This window comes from Aquila chrysaetos, chromosome 19 (genome assembly GCF_900496995.4).
Source record: "Aquila chrysaetos chrysaetos chromosome 19, bAquChr1.4, whole genome shotgun sequence".
Lineage (NCBI taxonomy): Eukaryota > Metazoa > Chordata > Aves > Accipitriformes > Accipitridae > Aquila > Aquila chrysaetos.
The window spans coordinates 20640654-20662111 of NC_044022.1; the positions used below are offsets into that span (position 1 = coordinate 20640654).

The 21458-nt window shown below is 36.7% G+C and overlaps 1 protein-coding gene across 28 annotated transcripts in view; it reads right to left on the reverse strand.

Moving 5' to 3' along the window:
- Positions 1-21458, reverse strand: part of DLG2 (discs large MAGUK scaffold protein 2) — a 1026767-nt gene that overhangs the window by 482174 nt on the left and 523135 nt on the right. Inside the window, exon 1 of one of the 28 annotated variants that reach the window (XM_030042423.1) lies at positions 4999-5628. The exons of the other annotated variants lie outside the window; for them this stretch is intronic. Within the exon in view, the coding sequence (XP_029898283.1) occupies positions 4999-5247 (249 nt within the window). The 5' untranslated portion in view covers positions 5248-5628. Of the gene's footprint in view, positions 1-4998; positions 5629-21458 lie in introns of those variants that run through there. 28 annotated transcript variants of the gene reach the window in all.

Genomic DNA, 21458 nt, shown 5'->3' on the forward strand with positions numbered 1-21458 from the left:
CGAGTGGATTGAGAGCAGCCCTGAGGAGAAGGACGTGGAGGTCCTCATATGGAGTAGCCTCAAAACAACACAGATTTTTTTTGTGCACAACTGGTGGCACAGCATGCTGCATGCAACCAATTGCAAGTCACATGAAAAGGAAAATGTTTAATTTCTGCCCCCCCCCCTTAAAATTACACCCTGCAAAATTTGTGTGGCAGGCACTCAGCTTAAGCTGAGGGTAAATACATGGCACTCTCCATGGTGAATACTGACCCCTCAGGGGAGCTAAAGACTCGAAAAGTGAACATAAAATACGACATGTACACAGCATATGTGAGCTTTAAGTCAAAACTGCTGCTATCATGATAGCATCTGTGAGAGAAAAACCTGGGTTCACCAGTAAAAAGGTTCAAGAGAGACCTTATTTAGTCAACGAAAGACTTCCCTGAGTTCTCAGACTGCAAGGAACCTTAAACATCAGATTTTGAACATGCACAATGATAAAGGCCTATGGAGATAAGGTGAGGAGGGCTCCAAACTCACTATGCAGCACAATTAAAAGCAGTCTCATTTGACTGTCAATAAGATAGTAATTTCTCTTGCTCAGAGGCAAAAAAAAAAAAAAAAAAAAAAAAAAAGAAAGGAAGAGGGCATCTAAAAGGCTGTTTCCAGGCTGAACTTCCATCCATTTAAGCATGTGGTATTACAGGTGAAATACCTGCTGAGGTTAGTGAGAGATTACAGAAACCACTTGTGCTGTTTCATGAGTCCCTGGTGCTAATCCAAGTCCACAAGGCATGACAAGCAGCAGAAAGTAGCCATCCCAATCTTAGTAAAGCAGACTGAACTTCACCATGAGAAGACAATTTGATTCATCACTCTTTGGGAACCTTGGTTAAAGCAATAAAACCAATCACCTACCACTGTATGTTCATCCCCAAACAAATCTTAAGTAGAATTCTTTAAAACGGGCTGGTCTGACTGTATGCATACCTTCTGTAAGGCATGATGAGCCTGCTTATGTCTGACAGTTTCTTTTTTCACCTGACATTTTCACCATCTTTTTCTCCTTTTTTTGCTTCTCACAGGCTCTTCAAAGCATACTGCAAACTAAATAATATTATGATTTTTAATAAAAATTTACATAAGCTGGAATAAACTTAATTTTCCATTTTCAGGTATTGTAAGTCATGATAAAATTCATGGTCTGCTAAAAAAACTCTTTTGGTTTAACCCCAGTAGGCAGCTAAGCACCACACAGCTGCTCACTCACTCCCCCACGGTGGGATGAGGGAGAGAATCGGAAGGGTAAAAGTGTGAAAACTTGTGGGTTGAGATAAAGACAGTTTAATAGGTAAAGCAAAAGCTGCTTGTGCAAGCAAAGCAAAACAAGGGATTCATTCACTACTTCCCATGGGCAGGCAGGAGTTCAGCCATCTCCAGGAAAGCAGGGCTCCAGCACGCCTAATGGGGACTTGGGAAGACAGATGCTATCACTCTGAACGTCCCCCCTTCCTTCTTCCCCCAGCTTTAAATGCTGAGCATGACATCATGTGGTCTGGAATATCCCTCGGGTCAGTCGGGGTCAGCTGTCGCGGCTGTGTCCCCCCCAACTTCTTGTGCACCCTCAGCTTCCTCGCTGGCAGGGCAGTCTGAGGAGCAGAGAAGGCCTTCCTGCTGTGTAAGCCCTGCTCAGCAATAACTAAAACATCCTTGTGTTATCAACACTGTTTTCATCACAAATCCAAAACATAGCCCCATACTAGCTACTACAAAGAAAATTAACTCTAACCCAGCCAAAACAAGTACAAAACCAAAAAAACCAACAATCTGTTGAAGACACTACCTCCCAACCAAATATAAAAACATAAGAACAGCAATACTGGTTGGACCAAGTGGCCACCTCTCCAATATCTTGTGTCCCACAGTACCCAGAAGAGGAAAAAGGACAATTCCCACCCAGTTTCCACACGTGGGTGTGCTGACTCCTGCTCTAGCAACTCATCTCCCGCTCTTCTGTATGAGCAGAAAGGAGAGTTGAGGAAGGTCACTACTGCAATTCCTTAACCAAAATCTGCACCACCTCAAACACCAAACTTTGGAAATGGGGCCTTCCTCCACCCCAAGTAGCATGGGAATACCTGGAATGGAATATTTCAGTTGGAAGGGACCTACAAGGATTATCTAGTCCAACTGCCTGACCAGTTCAGGGCTGACCAAAAGTTAAAGCTTGTTGTTAAGGGCGTTGTCCAAATGCCTCTTAAACACTGACAGGCTTGGGGCATCGACCACCTCTCTAGGAAGCCTGTTCCAGTGTTTGACCACCCTCTCGGTAAAGAAATGTTTCCTGACGTCCAGTCTAAACGTCCCCTGGCGCAGCTTTGAACCATTCCCACGCATCCTGTCACCGGATCCCAGGGAGAAGAGATCAGCACCTGCCTCTCCACTTTGGTGCTGTGTAACCCCCCAGTGCTACCGCCTGGCACCCTAAGCTTATCCACACAACACAGCTGCTCTGTCTAGGTGTGCACCTCTCTCATCTGCCCTTCTCCAGCAGCTAATTCGGATGAGCTGGAAGATGGAGTGTCTTAGTAGTTGCAGACCAGGCAGGACTCCCTCTGCTCTGGCTGTTGCACCTGAGGATGTTCTTGGCTGATTTTACCAAGCTCAGAGACCTTCTGGACTATGGCCTGCTGGGATATGTGGCCCCCATGCTGAGTGCACTGTCCTAGAGATGGCCTAAATACTGCATCTCATCATCATTTTCTTCAAGAGGTGAAAATCCCCCACGATCCTATTTCCTCTTGCCTCAAGGTTAGCCCATTGAAAGGGTAACTCTTACCTGTTGCTCCATTTCTGTTCTCTTCATTTCTGGTCGTGTTGGCCTTTTTCTGTGCTCTATTCTTTTCCTAATAATCTTTACTATAAGAGAATGGTTTGGGGATTTCGATTTGGGGGGTTGTTGGGGTTTTTTTAGCACTTCTGAGGTGATCTTATCTGGGAACTATCATGACTAAGATCTCTGTCCCAGGTACCCAGAGGCCACCTTGTTAAAAGTGTTCACCCAGCCTCCACCACCACGTGCACTGTACAATCATTCACACTAAATTTCATCAGCCATTTTATCTCACACTCTTTTACGATCCTTTTGCAATTCATCATCCAGACTGTCTTTGCTGCCTAAACTTGTAATTTGTCATCACCTAATAAATATAACTCTTGACTATTCATCCCAGCGTCAAATTAGGCCATATATGAACCCAGCCTATTTTGCTCTTTTTTCCCTCTTCCTAAAAGTCAATCACCTACACTGAAAATCAATACCAAGCTGCTGCAGAGATTCTGCAAATCATTTCATACGTATCATAATATGAAAATTTGAATAGCATCATAAACTTTGTCTTGTTTATATTGTAACAGCAAATCTACCTGTATTCAGTATCTATAGATTTTTCTGTGTTAAGCATGACGGTATTTTAGATCTCTCCATTTTAGATTTACACAAAGTTTCCTCCTTCAAAAATTTTTGCCTCCACTAGCACACACTAATGATAGAAAGATAAAAAATTTACATATTTGTTTTAATCAAAGTCATGTGTGTTATGGAACATTTAAACAGAATTCTGTTTTATTTCACAAGAACGTGACAAGTAAATTTAAAAATATATCATATCTTGAATTGGTTGGTTTGGGATTTTTTTTGATAAAGAGATGTGCAAGAAAAGGTGGGGGAAAAAAAGCATTTTCCAGAAGGTTTTTTGATTTTGCTGCTTAACACTGTCAAATGAGTACAAAGCAGTTCATTCTGTAAATAATTATTCTGAGTATGAACAGTACAAAAATTATTTAAAATAATCCTCTACTAGAGCCTGCGTTGCATTTAATTTTAAAAAGGGAAGATTCTGAAAAGAATGGAGTTGTGAATGATTGTTACGAACCCCTCACTATTATTATGCAAGCACTGCTACCAGAACTATGATATAATCCATTCCTCATTAAAAAATGCTTTATACTCTTTTGCACAGTTAAGTTTCGTCTTCTGAACTTTAAAAGGATTTCTGCTTGAAGGTTAACTTAGAACAAGATATCATTATATCCATGAATTATAACTGTCCATCTACGAGTAACAGCATTAATGAAAATAAATTTAAATCAGAGTAGTAACGTAATAGGAAAAACTAAGTTCACTACACAAATATCCTGAAAACAGATATACATAGCATTATATACAGTCTATTATATTAATATCTAACACTGCCAGTAATAAATATTCCAGTGTTGCATTTAGAGATTATTATTGAAATTCTGCTTGCACTGAAGTCATCAGAAGACTTTGAACTTAACCAAGCTCTTACTGAGTCATACTGAGATACTATTTTTATTGTATTTTACCTTTTCCAATTATATATTTATTTCATGCAGTTTAATGTGGGACTCCAGACTGTGAAGTTGAAACATGGTAAGAACTTGCACACTCTTGCAAACATTACAGTGACTGTCAATATTCTTCTTTCATAATTGCTATGTTTAGAGTAAACATCTTTATTTTCAATTTGCTTTTAATCAAATAAGAAAAAAATATAATGCAGAGCGAAAAAGACTTCATCTGTAGTCACTGAAATATAATACTACATAACACTCATTATATGCACTGCAAAATTAATATAGCCATATTTATATTCAAGATGAATTATCCCTTGCTTCAGAATGCTCATCTGAGATGTTGCAAAGAAGACTCCATGATTTTCAGCAAAACCTACTAAATTATATTTGCTGGCACTTCAGAAAGCATCAGTAAGAACTGACTTAGGCTTTTAAAACATCATATACTTGGCTGTGAACCAATAAAAATTCTGAAAATGTATTCCTAACAAGTTCCCAAACCATTAGTGCAAATTAGGAATGATATATGACATGCGTATCTAACATTAATCTCTTAGACACAACCACATGCAGTTGCCGATTAAGTTAATCGTATTACTTACAACAGCCAAGATATTCTGACTGACACATTACCTGAAAACAATTCAGTCTAGTTTTGTGCTTCTTCAGTAGGCGCTCTTCCAAACTTTGTCTCCATTTAAAAATAGTAAGAAGAGATGGCCACTTCAGCTGGCTTGACTCTTGGGTTTTTCCTTTCTGCCCATCCAAAGAACACCTTTTTTGGTAATGTGGGTGCAAAACCTCACCAGATGCTGATTTTACGCTAGGTACACTTCCTCTATGGTTTATCAAGGTTGAGTTATTTACCATTAGATAGCTCATTTTTAACCCCAGTCTTCTGATAACTGTTTTCTCACTTTTTAAAAAAAACTATAATATTAAAAAAATTTTTCCTTTACACATCTGCTTTCAAAGCCTTATGAAAAAGTTTTTGTTTTCTGTATACAATAGTATTCTGTACCCTAAATTATAAACCCATAAATTTTGCTGTAATTTATGGTATTTGATGCTATTAATTTCGCAACCCCAAACTGAGTTTATGCCACGCACATGGCACAAAATTGGTTATCATTTTTATCTGGCCTATCTCAGAGCCTCAGAGAGGATACTAATCCATTATTAACAACTCTTATACGAGACAGGCTATGCAGTAGCTGTTCTCTCTCACTTGTGTCCGGCGCTGTTCCTCTTCTATTGTACTAATGTTACTGTTTTCTATTTTATAGTTGCCAAAAGCAGATCACAGCACCAGCGCACTCATGCAGCATGAAAAACAACTCCATTGACACATATTCAATGTAGCCAATAGACATAGTAGCCTTATGAAAAGCCTGTGAAAAAAAACAGAAAAAAATAAAAAGCTTCCCGAATATAGTTTGCAGAGCCACATAATTAAATGCCAGAGGGCTATGAATTCTGCTGGATGAGCTGAACTGGGTTTTTTTTGTTGTTGTTGTTTTTTTTTTTTTTTTTTTTTTTTTTTTTTTTAATCAATCATGCAAGCCTGAGCCCATGCAAGGACACACATATCTCTCCACACCAAAACAATAATAGGAATATAATGCCTAAAGCAGAAGCTATAGCTATCAAAGTTGCAATTGTGAAAAGCTGTCTGACCTTTCCCTCCCCCTCTGCACCCTCCTCAAACACATTGGCAACAGAAAGAATTGTCTGCAAATCTTGCAGCCTCTGACTTAATTTTCTAGAAGCCAAGCTGACATATTTGTCATTAATCAGGTGTTCTTGCTACTATCACACAGTTGTCTTCATTTCAGATAACATTTGAGAAAAAAGTTTTCTATGAGTATTAACACTAAACAGAAAATCAGTGTACAGAAACAATTTTTTTGCTGCCCCCACCTTTCTTTTTTTGGAGGTATAACTTAAAAGACAGTGTGCAAACATCTATCTGCTGGTTTTAGTGAGCAATGAATTCAATAAGTACTGGGATATTTCTGAGCAAATCTGGACAGCTCTCCAAGTTCCTGGCAATTTTCATGGGAACAGTAGGAAACTTGAAAGAAAGAGAACACGTTATTGCTTCCAGTGAAGGAAAGGCTGCAGCATTGTTACATTTTTAAACACTAGATAATCCGCTCTGAAGTAAGAAAACTGGGCATAAAACTACAGTGACAGCATGCACTCAATACATTTAAGAATCAAGTGAGGAGACAGAAGTCTATCAGAAATTAAACTCTGCCATTCCTTGTACTTATTGTCTATTATTAGTAGAGGACCACAACGGAAACAAATTCAGCAGTACCACTAGGAAATATTTAAGGTACATGAGCAAAGCACCAAAAAAAGCAATGTTTCTGGATTTTGTAATGCAAGATGGGTTTGGTTTTTGGTTTGGTTTGATTTTGGGGGGGGTAGGGTGGAGGGTGGGGAGGATACACACCATATATAGGACTGTCAAGCCTGAGTGCCATTTGCTCTAGAGCAACACCAGTAACCTCCTCCCACCAAACTAATAGACAAGAAACCTCGAGCAAGCCAGAAGGATTCTACTTATCCCACAAAGCAAAGCATCACTTTCAGCTGGAAGCCCTCTGTTGCATCTAGACAGATAAAAAGAAATCATAACTGTCAAGTAGCACAAACATTATCATCAGAAGGGAAGTAAAACAGTCCAAGGAAAAACTAATTTTGTTGCTCAGCTAATTTTTGTCATGCACAGCACTGGACTTGATTAAAGTGTTTTATCATCTTCATTATTTTCGACACTTGTATAATTGATTTTTTTTTGTTAAAATCTCTAAAACAATTTTCTGCTGAGTTTCAGCAGTAAATTCACATGCTAGTTTTAAAATACAGTGTCATTGAGAAAATTCTTTGATTTCTCCAGCTTTAGGATAAGAAATCATATTTTCACTCTAAAGCACAAAAGAAGGTCATGGATGACACCATCAGAGGATCATTTCAGTCAGAATCAGACTTGAAGGGGTTGCCTTCCATTTCTTTTTTCCTTTCCCAACAATATCAACAAATGCACTGAAAAAAAAGTCGTCTTATAAACTTTTTCTAGGCATTTACACAACATTCAATGTGATACTTTTGTAGGGTCAGTGGTTGGGGACAACATAAGGGAAAAAAAAAAAGGGTGTGGTACTTGCCAGCAGGAAATCTCAGCTCAAAATATTTCAGCTGCAAAATGAGTTTTCAGTTGAAAACTGCAAGAAAGCTATGAAATGACTACTTAGAATCCAGAAGAGAGACAAGAGGAAGACCAGAGGTCTTGAAAATGTAATATATGGGGAAAAAATGAATTTTAGTCTAGTGAGGGAAAGAATCATAAAGAAGCATATTAATCTTCAAAGAAAGAGATTGCTGCAATAAGAAGAAACTATGAAATTATTAATATAAGAAGGCCAAGTGCTTAAGTTTCAATAAACATGTGGAAAGGAAACTCATAAATACAAGGTGTGCTGGAGTAGATTCCCTGAGATGACGATGGAAAAATGTTGAATTTTCAGAGTGTATGGGAAAGACATCGGGAATAGCTCATCTTGTCTTGAATCAGGGGAATGGTTAAAGTGACTTTTTTGTTATTCTTATCTTATTTCCTTTAATTTCTATTTAATAGTGACTTATTTTCTTCAGGGAATATAGGAAGTCAAGGATTTTTAGCCTCTAGTTTTAATGCCAAACAGCTCAGAGAAGGTTTGAAGAACCTCCCTTAATATGGAAATGAAAAAAATAATACACTATTAGTTATTTGGAATAAATTTTGCATATAAATTCACTGATGCCTAAAAATGTAATACAAATAAGAAAATACACCACTCACCCCCCCCCAAGATCAGGAAATTTCTTCTTTAAAAAAAATAAAATCAAATATGTATTTTCTTAAAAAGAAACAACTAAAAGCTTGTCTCCCCACTCCTCCAATGACAGATTTAACAACACAGACTTAAGACAATTTATAAAAGCAATGTAGATACTAAAATCTCATTTTCCAAAAGAGATGTCACTATTTAATTTCCTAATTAGCTGGAAAGCCAGAAAGACACTTATTTTCAATATGCCTAACTCTGTATACACAATAGGAATTTGAAAACAGTCAAATCACTATTAATGATTTTTTTTTTTTTTTTTTTTTTTTTTTTTTTTTAAGAAAGCTTGCAGTATCTTGTCTCTTCCCTGGCAATGGTTGAGATGATGTATATATACCACAGAAGCCACAAAAATCACACTTAAAGCAAACAGGACCTTTCAACATAACCCCAGCTCTTAGGTGCATTGGGAGATACTGGCAAAACACAAGAGACACTTTCCCCAAATCTAGGTTTTGGTGCACAACACTGCAGACACTAAAGATAAGTAAGACTGTACATCAAAGTGTTACAGTATGTTGAGAACATGAAATAAAAGATCTGGGGTGGGATTCAGCTGGCTATGTACATGAGACTAGTAACATTTTAGATGCCCCAGGGTATCCTGCCAAGCCTAGAGCTGCCACTCCAGAAAAGGTCAGATTTCTAAAGGTCCTGTGTCATATCTGCCACTTCATGCAGATGTCTCAGATTCTCTGAGGTACCTAAAATGCATGAGAGACTGATGCCTAGACACCTAAATCGTGCCAGTTATGTTCCGAGACCCCTTAAGCAGTTTATGTCTGCTTCTGTATTACAGCTACATAATTGTGTTAAACTCATTAATTTGCCCAGAAGCCTTTGCAACGAGCAAAAAGAACAGACATATTCTTTAGTGAGCTTCTGAGTCCCTGTTAAAGCAGAACACGCTAAAATATTAGTAAGAGAAATCACTTTTATGCAGGTTAATGTCACCAGAAATTTCAAATGCCTAGCGAAATGAAAATAAGCAAGGAAAAGAAAAGAAAAGAGAGAGGGGGGGGAAAAAAGAATAGATAAAAGAGAAACTCCTCTTGAGTCTAATGAGCAAAGTAATAAATTCACCTTCCAACACTAACTGGAAACCAGTTCCTACCAGTTTTTCAAGGAAGCCTGAAGATCAAAGAAATGTAAATAAAATCCAGCTAGGGTAAGTATGCTAATGTCTGCCTAATTTAGAAGAAAAGTAATCAATAAAAAGGAAGCAGGGATAGCAAAAAGAGAGGCATAAAGTGAAAAATGCCATTGGAGAGCTGAATAAAAAGGGATCTTCTCTTCACCATTCTGGGAAATCTTAATTTAGAGATAGTAGTACATAAATCATTAAAAAAGAGGTAAAAGAAATAAAATGAAATAAACAATGAATAAAATAATTGTTTTTAAACAGAGTAATTCTCTTAGTTGAAAAGCTGGAGACTGGGACAATACTATGACATATGTGTTCTCAGTTCTGGTACAACTCCCACCTGCTTGGTGGGACACTGAACAATATGGACCCCTTGGGCAGACCCAGCATAGCTGTTCTTCTAATTAATTCAAATATGAATAATAAATTCTGGGTGTAACCAACATCTTCTTTCCCTACTTTGCCAAGAAAAAACAGACACAAAAAAAACAAAAAAAAATAAGGCAGAAGAGCCTCACGTAACAGGGAGGGCATGGCTGCTCTTTGAATTTGTCCATCTCCTCTCCTTTCCTCATAGTACAGACAGGGATTTCCGTCTTTGCTTTTCAGACTCTACTTTTCTGCTTCCAGAGGATTAAAGAGAACATTTTCCAAAGTTAATAACATTTTTAGAGTGTTGATCTTATGTTTCAGAGTTGTTTCAGAGCTTCTGCATGTCCCACGTGTAGACTTTCATCACAATGTTGCCCACCGTTTCATCTTGTCAATGATCACAGCCAAGAGGAAAATAGATTTTTTTTTTTTCCCCTTCCTTTCCCCCCGCCTCAAAACCTATCTTCATTTAATGTTGTTACAATTTGAATGGGATATTTCTTTCCTGACCCTGCCAGCATGAACATCCTTTTTTCAGACTTCATCTATAACTTTAAGAGAAGATATGATAACATCTTAATTATTCCTAAAATATATTCATATCTACTACCTTTCCCTTAAAACATAAATTATTGATAACCTCTAGGCAAGATCATTACCTGAATACGTGACTGGAGCTGTTATCAGTTTCAATTCATAATTACAGAGTTTCCATTATTCTCTGTCAGTAGAGATTCCTGGTTAATGGAAGGAGAAAAAAAAAAAAAAGAGCCAACAGATCAACTAATCTGCTGATTAAATAACTTTTTAATTTTGGGCCACGTTACATGCATAGAGTTACACCTGGTAGAAGCAAATATGCTGCTACACGTTAGCAGGTTCCACCAGTATTTAAAGAGTATAGGATGAATAATTTTTTATATCTGTTAATAATTGCATTGAAAAATTGGATCTACCAACTTACAGATTGTGCCATAGATGCTATAAACCAGAGTTTATCCCATAGAAGCTTTTTAAACAACCCAGCATTAAGCTTTCAAAGAGTATAAAGAACCACATAAAATGAGTGGTCTTTCTCAACCGGTATTTTAAAGAACACTATCTGAGCAACCTAAAATTAAGACTGTGCTTTTTGTAATAGCTACATTTTTCATACTTCAGTGACAGAAAACGTTTTTGCTCTTTTACTTTTCCTCCTTCCCAAAAGTATATGCATTGTAAACTGTTGGCTGGCTGATACACTTACCAATTTTTTGTTTCATGTCAGAATTTATGTATCACCATGGTAATGAACTGAAAATGCTTAGTAGATATGGCACTGTGAAGGCTACTCAAACCTTGAGTCACCCTTATAATTCTCTGGAAAGCAGACAGAAATTATTCTCCTATTATCAGTAGCCGAGTGGGGGTTTCATGGCCCCCTGAATGCTACACTACAATCTAAATTAAGACCTCAGTAGAGAACGTAGGGTTTCAAAGGCACAAATTTTATCTCTAGAACATGATTGATGGCCTCATCCCCACAAGATTTTAATTACATTATTATTTCAAGTGCATTATATTAGTTTTCAGAAATTTTTATAGTGCTCATCACTGTCATAATTAAGCATCTATATTACAATATAACTTAAAAAATCCATCTATATTCAATTCACAAGGTATTCACAATCTAAGTGTTTTTATTCTTGACAACCCTTTTGTTTGTAATGGTTTAAAATGTATAAAAAGGTACTAAAGCAGCCATTTTATCCTTTGGAATAATTTCCCACAACTCTCTTCATTGGAATCAGCATAAGCAGCTGTGAAATATAATCAACACCATTTTGATAACTGACATTTTTGTGCCTTGTGAAATCAGAATATTAACACATTGCTCTTCGTGTCAAAGCAAGCTTCAAAAGTTCCTTTGATTTACTAAGTACATCAGTCTCCTAACAAAGCAATCTTACACAGAAATTCTAATTTGAACCGAAAAGCCAACCCTAAGTATTCAAATCCTACGTCTTCTGCCTTACTTCCTTCATCTGTTTACAAGAGATTGTCGTTAACATGGTAACATTATTAAAATTGCAAGCTTTTTGCTAATTGAGCTACCTATAAGCAGATAGTCATATACATGGGTTTTTGAGTATATTCACAAGGATAAATCCAGATCAGAAAAGCAAGAATTGGAGAGAAATGCCAGAGTTCCTGTAGTTCCCACAGCTGCAAGAGTAAGAGTAAAATGGAAAGTGCAAGAGGTCTGCAGTTAACACATTTGCTTTACAAAATGGAGATGATGCTCATTATCACAACGGGTATCTTCAAACCAAGGTGTTTCATAAAAGACTACAAATAATAATAAAAAAACCACCTTCTGATTTCAAGTTATTCTTAGGCATGCAGAATGAATTAAAAAAAAAATCTGTAATCAAGCATACTTGCTCCAAAATGCATATAAACATATGTTAGTAGATTACATAATGATATTTCATTCAAAAAAGTTTATTCTAGCTTGAAACAGGGTCTCTCAGAAAAGAATAAATGGAAAAGTCTAGGGAAGGAAGTCAGAATTTCTTAAAAATTATTTTCCTGTATTTCCATTATAGAATGGGAATATTATCTTGTCATATGCTCTCTGCGGCCTCAGGACTTTGAGACACAGAAATATTTGAAAACTACTTTCTACTTTCATAAAAATAGCCTGTAATTTACAGAGTCCTTTTTTTTGCAGTAGCACCTGGCTCCTGTAAAGCTGCCCAGCAGAGTTTAGTTGCAGTTGCAATACCGGAACATTTTGGAACACATCTTTCCTCTAGGATAAACATCTAGAATGCCAGTGTCGGGCAGGTTCCAGAAGCTGTAACCCTACTGCCAAAGGGAAAAACAGTCATGATAGTTCCCTGGTAAATAAAGAGCAGCATGTATGAGAGAGGTTGTGAATTACTGAACGAGGTCCATGCAGCCGTCTCACATGGAATAAGCCCTAATAACAGTTTGTCCTTTACTTTGTGAGGATTGTAGATTAAAATCTTATTAGTATGATAGTCAGAGACATTGGACAGACATTTATACAATGGAACAGCTGCATTTCTGTTCAGAACTTCATTTACATCTCTCTGCATAAAGGGTAGCTTCAACTTCTATTTTCTTAGGTTGAAAAATACGTGCATGTGTTTTGGGTCTTCTATTAGCTTTTGCCCCAAAAGCTCTCTTCCTTTTCTGCTTGATTATACAAAAATATCAAAGAATTTCTTCAAGCTTTGAATTTCTGCACATCTCTTGTATCATGAATTGTTTTTACCATGCAAGAATGAAAAGGATTTGATTCAGAATTTGTTCTGGTAAGCTCCCAAAGTCTGGAGGGACACACTCAACCTTGCATGTAGGGCATTAGTTAAGCAATTTCAACTGGTATCTGTAAGTGTGGCACACCTACATTTCTCCACATCAACTTCATATTATTACCGTGTCAATAAAGCTAAATCATCACTCTAGATGGAGCCATGAACTGGGCAGAAAGTTCACTAGGAATGCAATAAAGCCTGTAATAACAAGATGTACAATGTTAAAAAAGTGTGCTATATAAGGTTAAAAAAGAATAATAAAATCAGACTGCCAATGTCAGCTATTACAAAACGTTAATACTGAAACGGAGGAGTTACTTTACACCCTTTACTTGAGGAGAATTTATCTTCACAGCTGCGATTTTTACCCAAATTGATGGATTTTATGCATTTTGCTGTTTTGCAAAAGTTTTTCGATTAACCATTAATATGCAAACAGCTCTTCACACATCTGAATCTTCTCCCTTTATTCTCATTTGATGCTTCAGAGATGATAGGAGGCCAAACCAAGCCTGGACATAGTGCACTAGAACAAACAATTCCTACCTTCGAGAGAGTGTACAGTAAAAACATCCATACACATATGAAAAAGAGAAATAAAGAAAAATGTGAGATAATTTGCAAAAGCAGGTCAGTGGCAGAATCTGGGAATAGTGTTTCAGTCTCTTGGCTTTCATTGCAATTCTCCGTTAGGGACCAAGGTGACCTTGCAAAGCTAGAATTAAGACTTTCAGTTATAACAGTCTTGTATGTACTGATGAATATGCTCAATTATACCGCAAGAAATATTTTTGTCTACCAAGAGGCAAAAGTGGTTTTCTTCCTCATCTGGGAAACATTCAGCTTTCAGATCAGCATGATTTCTTGTCTTCTAAGGAGATACCGGGGTAGGTCTAAGGGTAAAATTTGGCCTTCTCTGCCATGTATTCCAGTGGATCAGCCAGCCTAGTGCAGCTGCCCTTGTCCTCCAGGTGCTCAGAAAACTAGAGAGAAGTGAAAAATGTCTCGCTATACAGAGGGATGCTTTCTGCATTTTTGAAAGATGAACAAAGTGTTCCTTCGTGGTTCTTTAAGGTCTATAAGCGTATGATCACATCTTCCTTCCTTGACAAAGCAGGAAAATACATTCACTCTGCCTGTGATGAGATCAGCAACAAACAAAGCAACAAATAATTTCAAAAGTAATCGTACATCCCCCGTTGCTCAGTATCAATTTGAGGCCATATTGCTGTTCACCTTAGCGGGATTGGTACTGACTGACAATATTAGAAAATAACAACATTTTAAATGTAATCTCTGATATAAACACTACCTAGCTATTTAAATTTAAAAAGAGAATTCATTAGCCTGTGGGATAGGGAATTCAAAGCTGAAGGACTAATAAAAATCTAACTAGATCATATTCACAGAAATGACAGGCTTTTTCATGACATTTATATAATGAAATGCTTTTATGCCAGAATGGGCTGTTCTTACACCTTGTCCTACAGCACTTACAGTCAGCACATCTGTGCTGGTGCAATTGGTGCTCCTGCTAGTAGATAGCTGAGGGATTAAGTAACTAATGTAAATTTTTTTTTCTTTTCTTCAGTGATTTAAGATTAACCAAACTAAGAGAAACCTGGTAACTCTAGAAAAGAGTTTTAAATAAAAACTCCAGGTTTATATGTACATGCATTTTGCTTTTATGAAAGGTTGTCTGTATGGATGTGCATTCAAGTGTGAAATGTAAACGAGTGGAATTTCAGAAGTAGGTGTACCTATATGTAGAGGTCATTTTAAATAAAACAGAATGGGAATGCTTATCCTGTTAAGCATTCTCTGTGATCTCAGCACTAAATTACCCTAAGGACTGCAAGCATCAGCATTATTGCAATGTTCTGTAAGGTTTTTTTCTGTCAGTGTAGGAAGTTTAACAAACAAAGTAATATTCATTTTCTAAAGTTTTCCAAACATTTCATATCCTAAAAGGTGGACAAATAGAAAATGTTAGCAAATAAGTGCTACCTCCTAGACATAACAAAAATTAAAAAGGGAGATATTTTTCACAAATCTGGGCTCTATCCACACAATAAAAAGATCTCGCTTCCACAAATGACATCAGCTACACAAAGAAACCAAGGAGAAACATAACTAACAAGGAACACTGAATAATTCAAGACATCTTTCATACACTACCGCAAGGCTCACAGAACAGCAAAGGAGAATGCCTCAATTACTGATACGCTTTCCCCTTCAGGGAGCAGTGAAAGTTAACTTTCACCATTAGTGCAGTAGACTATCACTTTAATAAATTTATTTTAGTAGCACTTAATACAAGTCCTTAGATACAAACAAGAATAGAGTAAAAAGGCAAGGTGGGGAAATAGGCTCTTAGCTCAAAAAGACAACTGTAGCAAGGCGGCCTTCAGACAGAGGTGAGCTTTCTTCACAAGGTTATTAGGAAATTTCCCATGCCTCCTCCCAGTTATCTAGAGACAGCAAATAGTGTTCCAATTACAACGTAAATTTATGACATTTCTCTCTTTGGACACAGGTTATTTAATGTAAGTAGGCAAGTATGTAAGGCATTATAGAAAGTAACATTTCTGAGCTTAAAGGATTTAGGGGAGTTCAATAGAGTGGGAGGGAAAAAAACTTAGTATTTTCTGCTTACCAGTCTTTACCACATTTCAAGTCTAACATACAAAGGCACTAAAACATAACAGTCTGTCCACCTTTTCCTTTCCAGCTCTGTATTACAGGATATTTAGGGAGAGATCAGAAAGCGAGTAAAAAGGAAAAAATTCTCTTAGGCACACATATTCCTGGTGGAAATATGTTCAGTTCATACATCTCCCTGGGTTCAACCTATATCTCACCTGCTGTATTTGAGGCATCTGGCCCAGACCCATAAATTGTTTACCTCCTCACTTGTTCTCAAAAGCAAAAACTGCATTTGGGAATAAGTACTTGTAGAATCAGTCTGGGCAGATGCTATCTGAGCTCTTATAACACCAAAACCAAGCTGATCTGTTCTAGGTTAGATAACCTGTTCTAGATTACATAATGTTCTATTACATACTAGAGAAGAGTAACCCATTTGTTGCCAAAGAATCCTAAGCTACTTTAAGTATCCTTTTTTTATTAAACCTTAGCATATAAAAACTTCTGAATGAATTAAAGGTGAATAAGAACACCTGAAAACCACTCCCATGATTCATTTATATTTTAAACTTCTTCTGAGAATATTTTAAAGTTGAATACTTTTCAGTTGTCTCCTGTGCTCTCCATTCAAGATATTTTTAATAGAAGCGCAGCATTCCTCGGGTAAAATAAGGAGCCTCGACAGCTTGTGTTATGAGTTTATGGGAAAAATAATTTAAAAAATTATTTTGTAGTTTAAGATTAGACTGATGACTCGTCTTTCTGATATTTCACCAAGTGATTCAGACAAGAATCATAATCTAAAACCCTGGCTTACAAATTCAGTGAAATTTTAGACATTGACAAGAAGTTCTGAAAAACAATTCTTTCAGAAATCTTAACCGTGAGAGTAACATTTACAAATATTCTGGGTCTCAGAGGAGAAAGAGGGAGACATCACAGGACACTGACAAACAGGTGATAAATATGGTCAGGAAGGTAGCCCTCAGCACTACAGAAATGTTATGTCATACCAACTTAAGAATCACTCTCCCTGGTTTTGCAGCATGGGCTGTACACCAAGATAAATAAATTTCCAATCCCAACATATGTAGCCATGCTCAGAGAATGATATTGTAATGATCTGGGGAGTTCTTATGAGATCAAGCACCATCAAGAATCAACAGGAAAATTGCCTTATATTTACTTAGTATAAGTTGTACTCATTTAGGTGGTGCACCAACTATCAGAAAGTCATGTTCCTTTAATAATAGTAATAAACTCTCAGGCATATTTTTTCTTCCTGAAGTCCCATTCCGATAGCAAAAACAAAATAAAAAAAACCCCTCACCAACTATTTCCAGTTGTGTTGACTAGTTGTAGGACATCAATTCCATCATTAAATTCTCTGACTACCAATTATCTTCTGTAAGTGGGATCGCACTTAAAAGACAAGTTAAGTTACAAACCAAGGACTGTACTGACAAATTTCAGAACTGCATCCTTTCTTCTGAATGATATTCTGAAAGGAATGTGAAAAGAAGTATAGGCTAAAATGGAGCTATATTGCAATGGAACTTCATAGGTAATTTGAAACTATGCAGTGCTCAAACCAGATTTTATAGACAGGGGTTTGCAAATGTGGCCGTGACCTTCCTCTGTGCCAGGCCAGGAAGGACACTTACATACTATATACAGTCCTGCACTATGTCATTAGGACACAAGATTTCCAGTAGCAGTCAAAGTTTCCCTTCAGGCTCCATGGTTGGGACAAAAATGTCTGGCAACAGGCCAGTAGAGACTACAGAATAATATCCCAGTCAACAAGTTGACATTTCCTTACCTGAACAGTTTACCACATATTCATTACCCTAAATATAAGAATAATCTGGAAAACACATGTTGTTGGTTGACTGAATCTATTTTGAACCGTGCAAAATTAAGCTGTTTGTCCAGATGTCATAATGCAAGTTCTTTATAAAAACTTTTTTTCCCCTATCTAACAGTGGGAAGAAAAAGAACAGAAGACTGTAAACTAAAACAATCCATAGATTAATGAATATTGCAATGTATTCGGTATACTGTTTTAATGGGTTTTGCTTTCAGCTTTTATATCTTCCACACAACTATAGTATGTATGGATTTAGAGATATAATTACATATGCTACCTCCCCTTATTATAGTCTGAATAATTTAGAATGTTTATACTTTAGGGAAAAAAAACAGTAAAAATTACATTTCTTCTTATTCAGCATTCATCCTCCCTTTTCAATTTCCGTATTTATTCCATTACCATGCATAAAAAGTTTGCTTTAACTGTTAACAAGTCCAGCCTTATGTTAAAAGTTTAATCTCCATTCTCTATGCCCACATAATTCTCAGGAAACCCTTTGTGATCTTAAAGTCAGCAGTGGTACTTTGAGATATCTTGTCAGGTATTACCAATACATAGATCTTGAAATAAGAAACTGGCTTGCAGTGGGACTAATTCACAACAGAGTAGAATTAAGGATTTTCCCTTTTAATAGTACAGCTGTCTGTACAACTGAGCATTTAAGAATTCAGGATCCAATACTGACTTAAACTCTGTATGCACTAAGGCACTACTTTTAATTAATGATCACGATATTTCTTAAAATGTATATGTTTTAAATGAATTAATTCAAATTCACATAGTGTTTTGAAGTACTTTGTATCAAATAACTTATGGAAGTCATCTATATAAGAAGTAGTCCGTGATCACGGAACACATACTACTTGATCATTTTAACAAAGATTAATGAGAAAAGCAGTATCAGTAGATGTATCAGGCAAGTCAGTCGTTGCTAGAATAGCACCTAAAAAGGAGTAGGTTGCAACTCACCAATGAACCACTTGGTAGAATGATGTGGACTGAGGACCAAATTTTTCAACTCAAAAGTCAGAAGTGGCTTTTTTAATATAAGTTAAATGAAATCCCTCGCATACTTAATTTTTTTTCTTCAAATTAATTGCTAAAAGATACCATACCAAAGAAACAGAAATGTATCTGAAAAATTACATTAGTGAAAATCTCCTGGAAAATCACATTTAAATACAGAAGAACTAGGATAAGCCTGAAGGGCACTGTTGTTTCTAGACCTCAAAAGCTAAACATGATCATAAATGGACATAAAACCATTTTAGTAGAGCTGTCGGGAGTTTATAAAAAGAAAAGGAAATTCCAAATCACTAAATTTACTTTACAAAAAAATAAAAATCACTGGATAGTAACAGTCATAAATATATAGAAAAAAACAGATCCTCACTGAAACAAATTCTAGTGCTTCCACTGTTGCTGATTCTGCCCTGCCATTTATACAGAGCTTACAGGATAAGCCACTGACAAGCCAAAAACTATATATTAGCCTTTTTCAGATGGGAGAGCATAACTTATTAATTTGTTTATATTTAAAATCATAATGACAATAAATTGTTATTTTAATACTGCATTTGTGCTGCTCAGGAAGTCTTCAGATGGTCATTTATTAAGTATAACCTAACTTTTCACTGGTGCATTTAAAGATGTTATTTTTAGTAAAAAAAAAGCTTCTTTGTTCTAATTAGCTCTTGAAAAGCTTCTACAGAAGTACAAACCCTTTATTATGAAGTACCAAGTGTACATCATCTGTTTTTATCTCAGTCACATGCTGATGACATTTCCAAATAAGGAAAAAGGAAACAAGATACAATAAAGGAGATGGGGAATGAAAAGGTCTTGGCAGAGGATTAGTTTTTATATAAAAGTATGGTCAGGAACATATTTTTGTTGACTACCTGTAATATATATTGCTTAAAAAGTACTGTAATAGCTATTATAACTTATCTGTAGTGACTATGTAGTGCCATAAACTTTTTTTAAATTCATAAATTAAAGAAGAAACATAGGGAAAAACTGTTGAGAGTAAAACAAAAGGGGGAAAGAAACCCTGTTGATGTTCCATTTTTATTATGCCAGTAAGATAAAAAATAGCAACCTCTGACATAAAAGTAGACTGCTACATAGGCATTCTAGAATTTGTATTCCTATTTTATGTTCTCCCAGGACAAAAAAAAAAATGCTGATTCCAAAACCTTTGACAAAAGTGGAGTATAGGAATTAATATTAATCACTTGTTTTGGTATTAGCAAGCCTGCTGTTTGTGCTGGCTTTTGTGATATGCGTATAAGGTCTCCAGGGAACTGCAGTATATTATCTACACAGGAAACGAGTCTTAAAGAGGCATGTGTCTGCCTACAAATGATTAAGGTATATCACACATGTGAATGAGCTGCTAAATTCTGACAAATACAATTAAAATCAATAGTTCAGTCATATATAACCATCTGAGATGTGGAATAAATTTTGCATCAAACACAGATGCCTAGCTCACTACTAATTATGATTCCTATTTCTGAACTGCTGAAGAAGTACTGAATGCAGTGGCTGAGGTTTATGGCCTTACTCAACCTGAAATTCAAAATATCATTTTTTCTGAATTCATCTACTGTGGATACTATAGGAAACGCAGCATCATATTCAAGATGTCCATATGCACTATTTACTAGTGTTAACACCTTTTCTGTTGGCATTTTAACTTCCTGCCAACCAGTTGCTGGGTTTTTCCTTAGGAAAAGGCAGTGAGAAAACAACTGACATAAGGTTTGTTCCCCAGGAAATCCAGAGTTTGCAAGATTGTTCCCATTATTCACCACGAAGATCTACTACTACACGTATGCTAGGACTAGTCGTACAGGCACTTAAAATTACTGTGTGATTTTATAGAAGGCTTCAGAAAGGAAACCTTCATGAAAGGTAGAAGTTTGCTCAGCAGGTACTATGCCAAACGCTATGGAGGAGCACAGCGTTCCCTATAGCAGTCTCATCTTTGTGAGGAAGGAAGAGAAAAGAGGTGAAAGAGGAGTAGATGTGTACAGTAGGACCTGGGCAGATTTCACCTAATTTTAATTGCCTACGGTAGAAGCCTAGTCAACTAACTTTGTCTCCCCATATGGTGAATAAAGCATTTCCAGGGAGCAATTCAGCAGATGTGAATATGAATCACACCTGAACGTAACCTTCTCCACTGACTGGGGCAATGTGACTGTGCTCCTACCTTAAGGCTGAGTGAGGTGAACCCAGACCTAAGAATACACTGCCGTCCATGGCTAAAAAATAAACTATGCAGATCTTACCAAATCAGTGTGCACGCATGCAACGTTTTTCTCCTGTGACCGTAGAAAAATTAAACCTAACTAGCTAAATAAAGTATGGCTATTTATGACATGAAGGTGTTTTTACCCTAATATGTATTCCATCTGTAATCACTCAGTGCTGCAGGTGTAGAGTCATCCAAGAGATCATGAGGACCCACAGTACAAAAAGTGTGCACAAAAAGACAAATTCCAGCTGTGAAGAGCTGGCAGCCTAGACGGCAACTCAGAAGCGAAAGAGGAAATGGAAGAGCAGAGCCTGGAGAGGAGGTTGGAAAAAAACAAAGATTTCCTCATTCACCAGTTGCCTCTCCAGTATACTTCAAGTTTACAAATACAAATTTTGAGCTTCTTGTGTTCTGTGCCAAAATCACACGCACAGAGAAACGTGTACCTTACAAGTTTTTTCTGACACAGATTATATAAGGATGCCTATGTATAGAATAATTTAGTGCAAATAATATTGTCAAACATCCTTAGTGCCTTTCTCTTACTCCGTGCAAACAACAGATTAAGTCT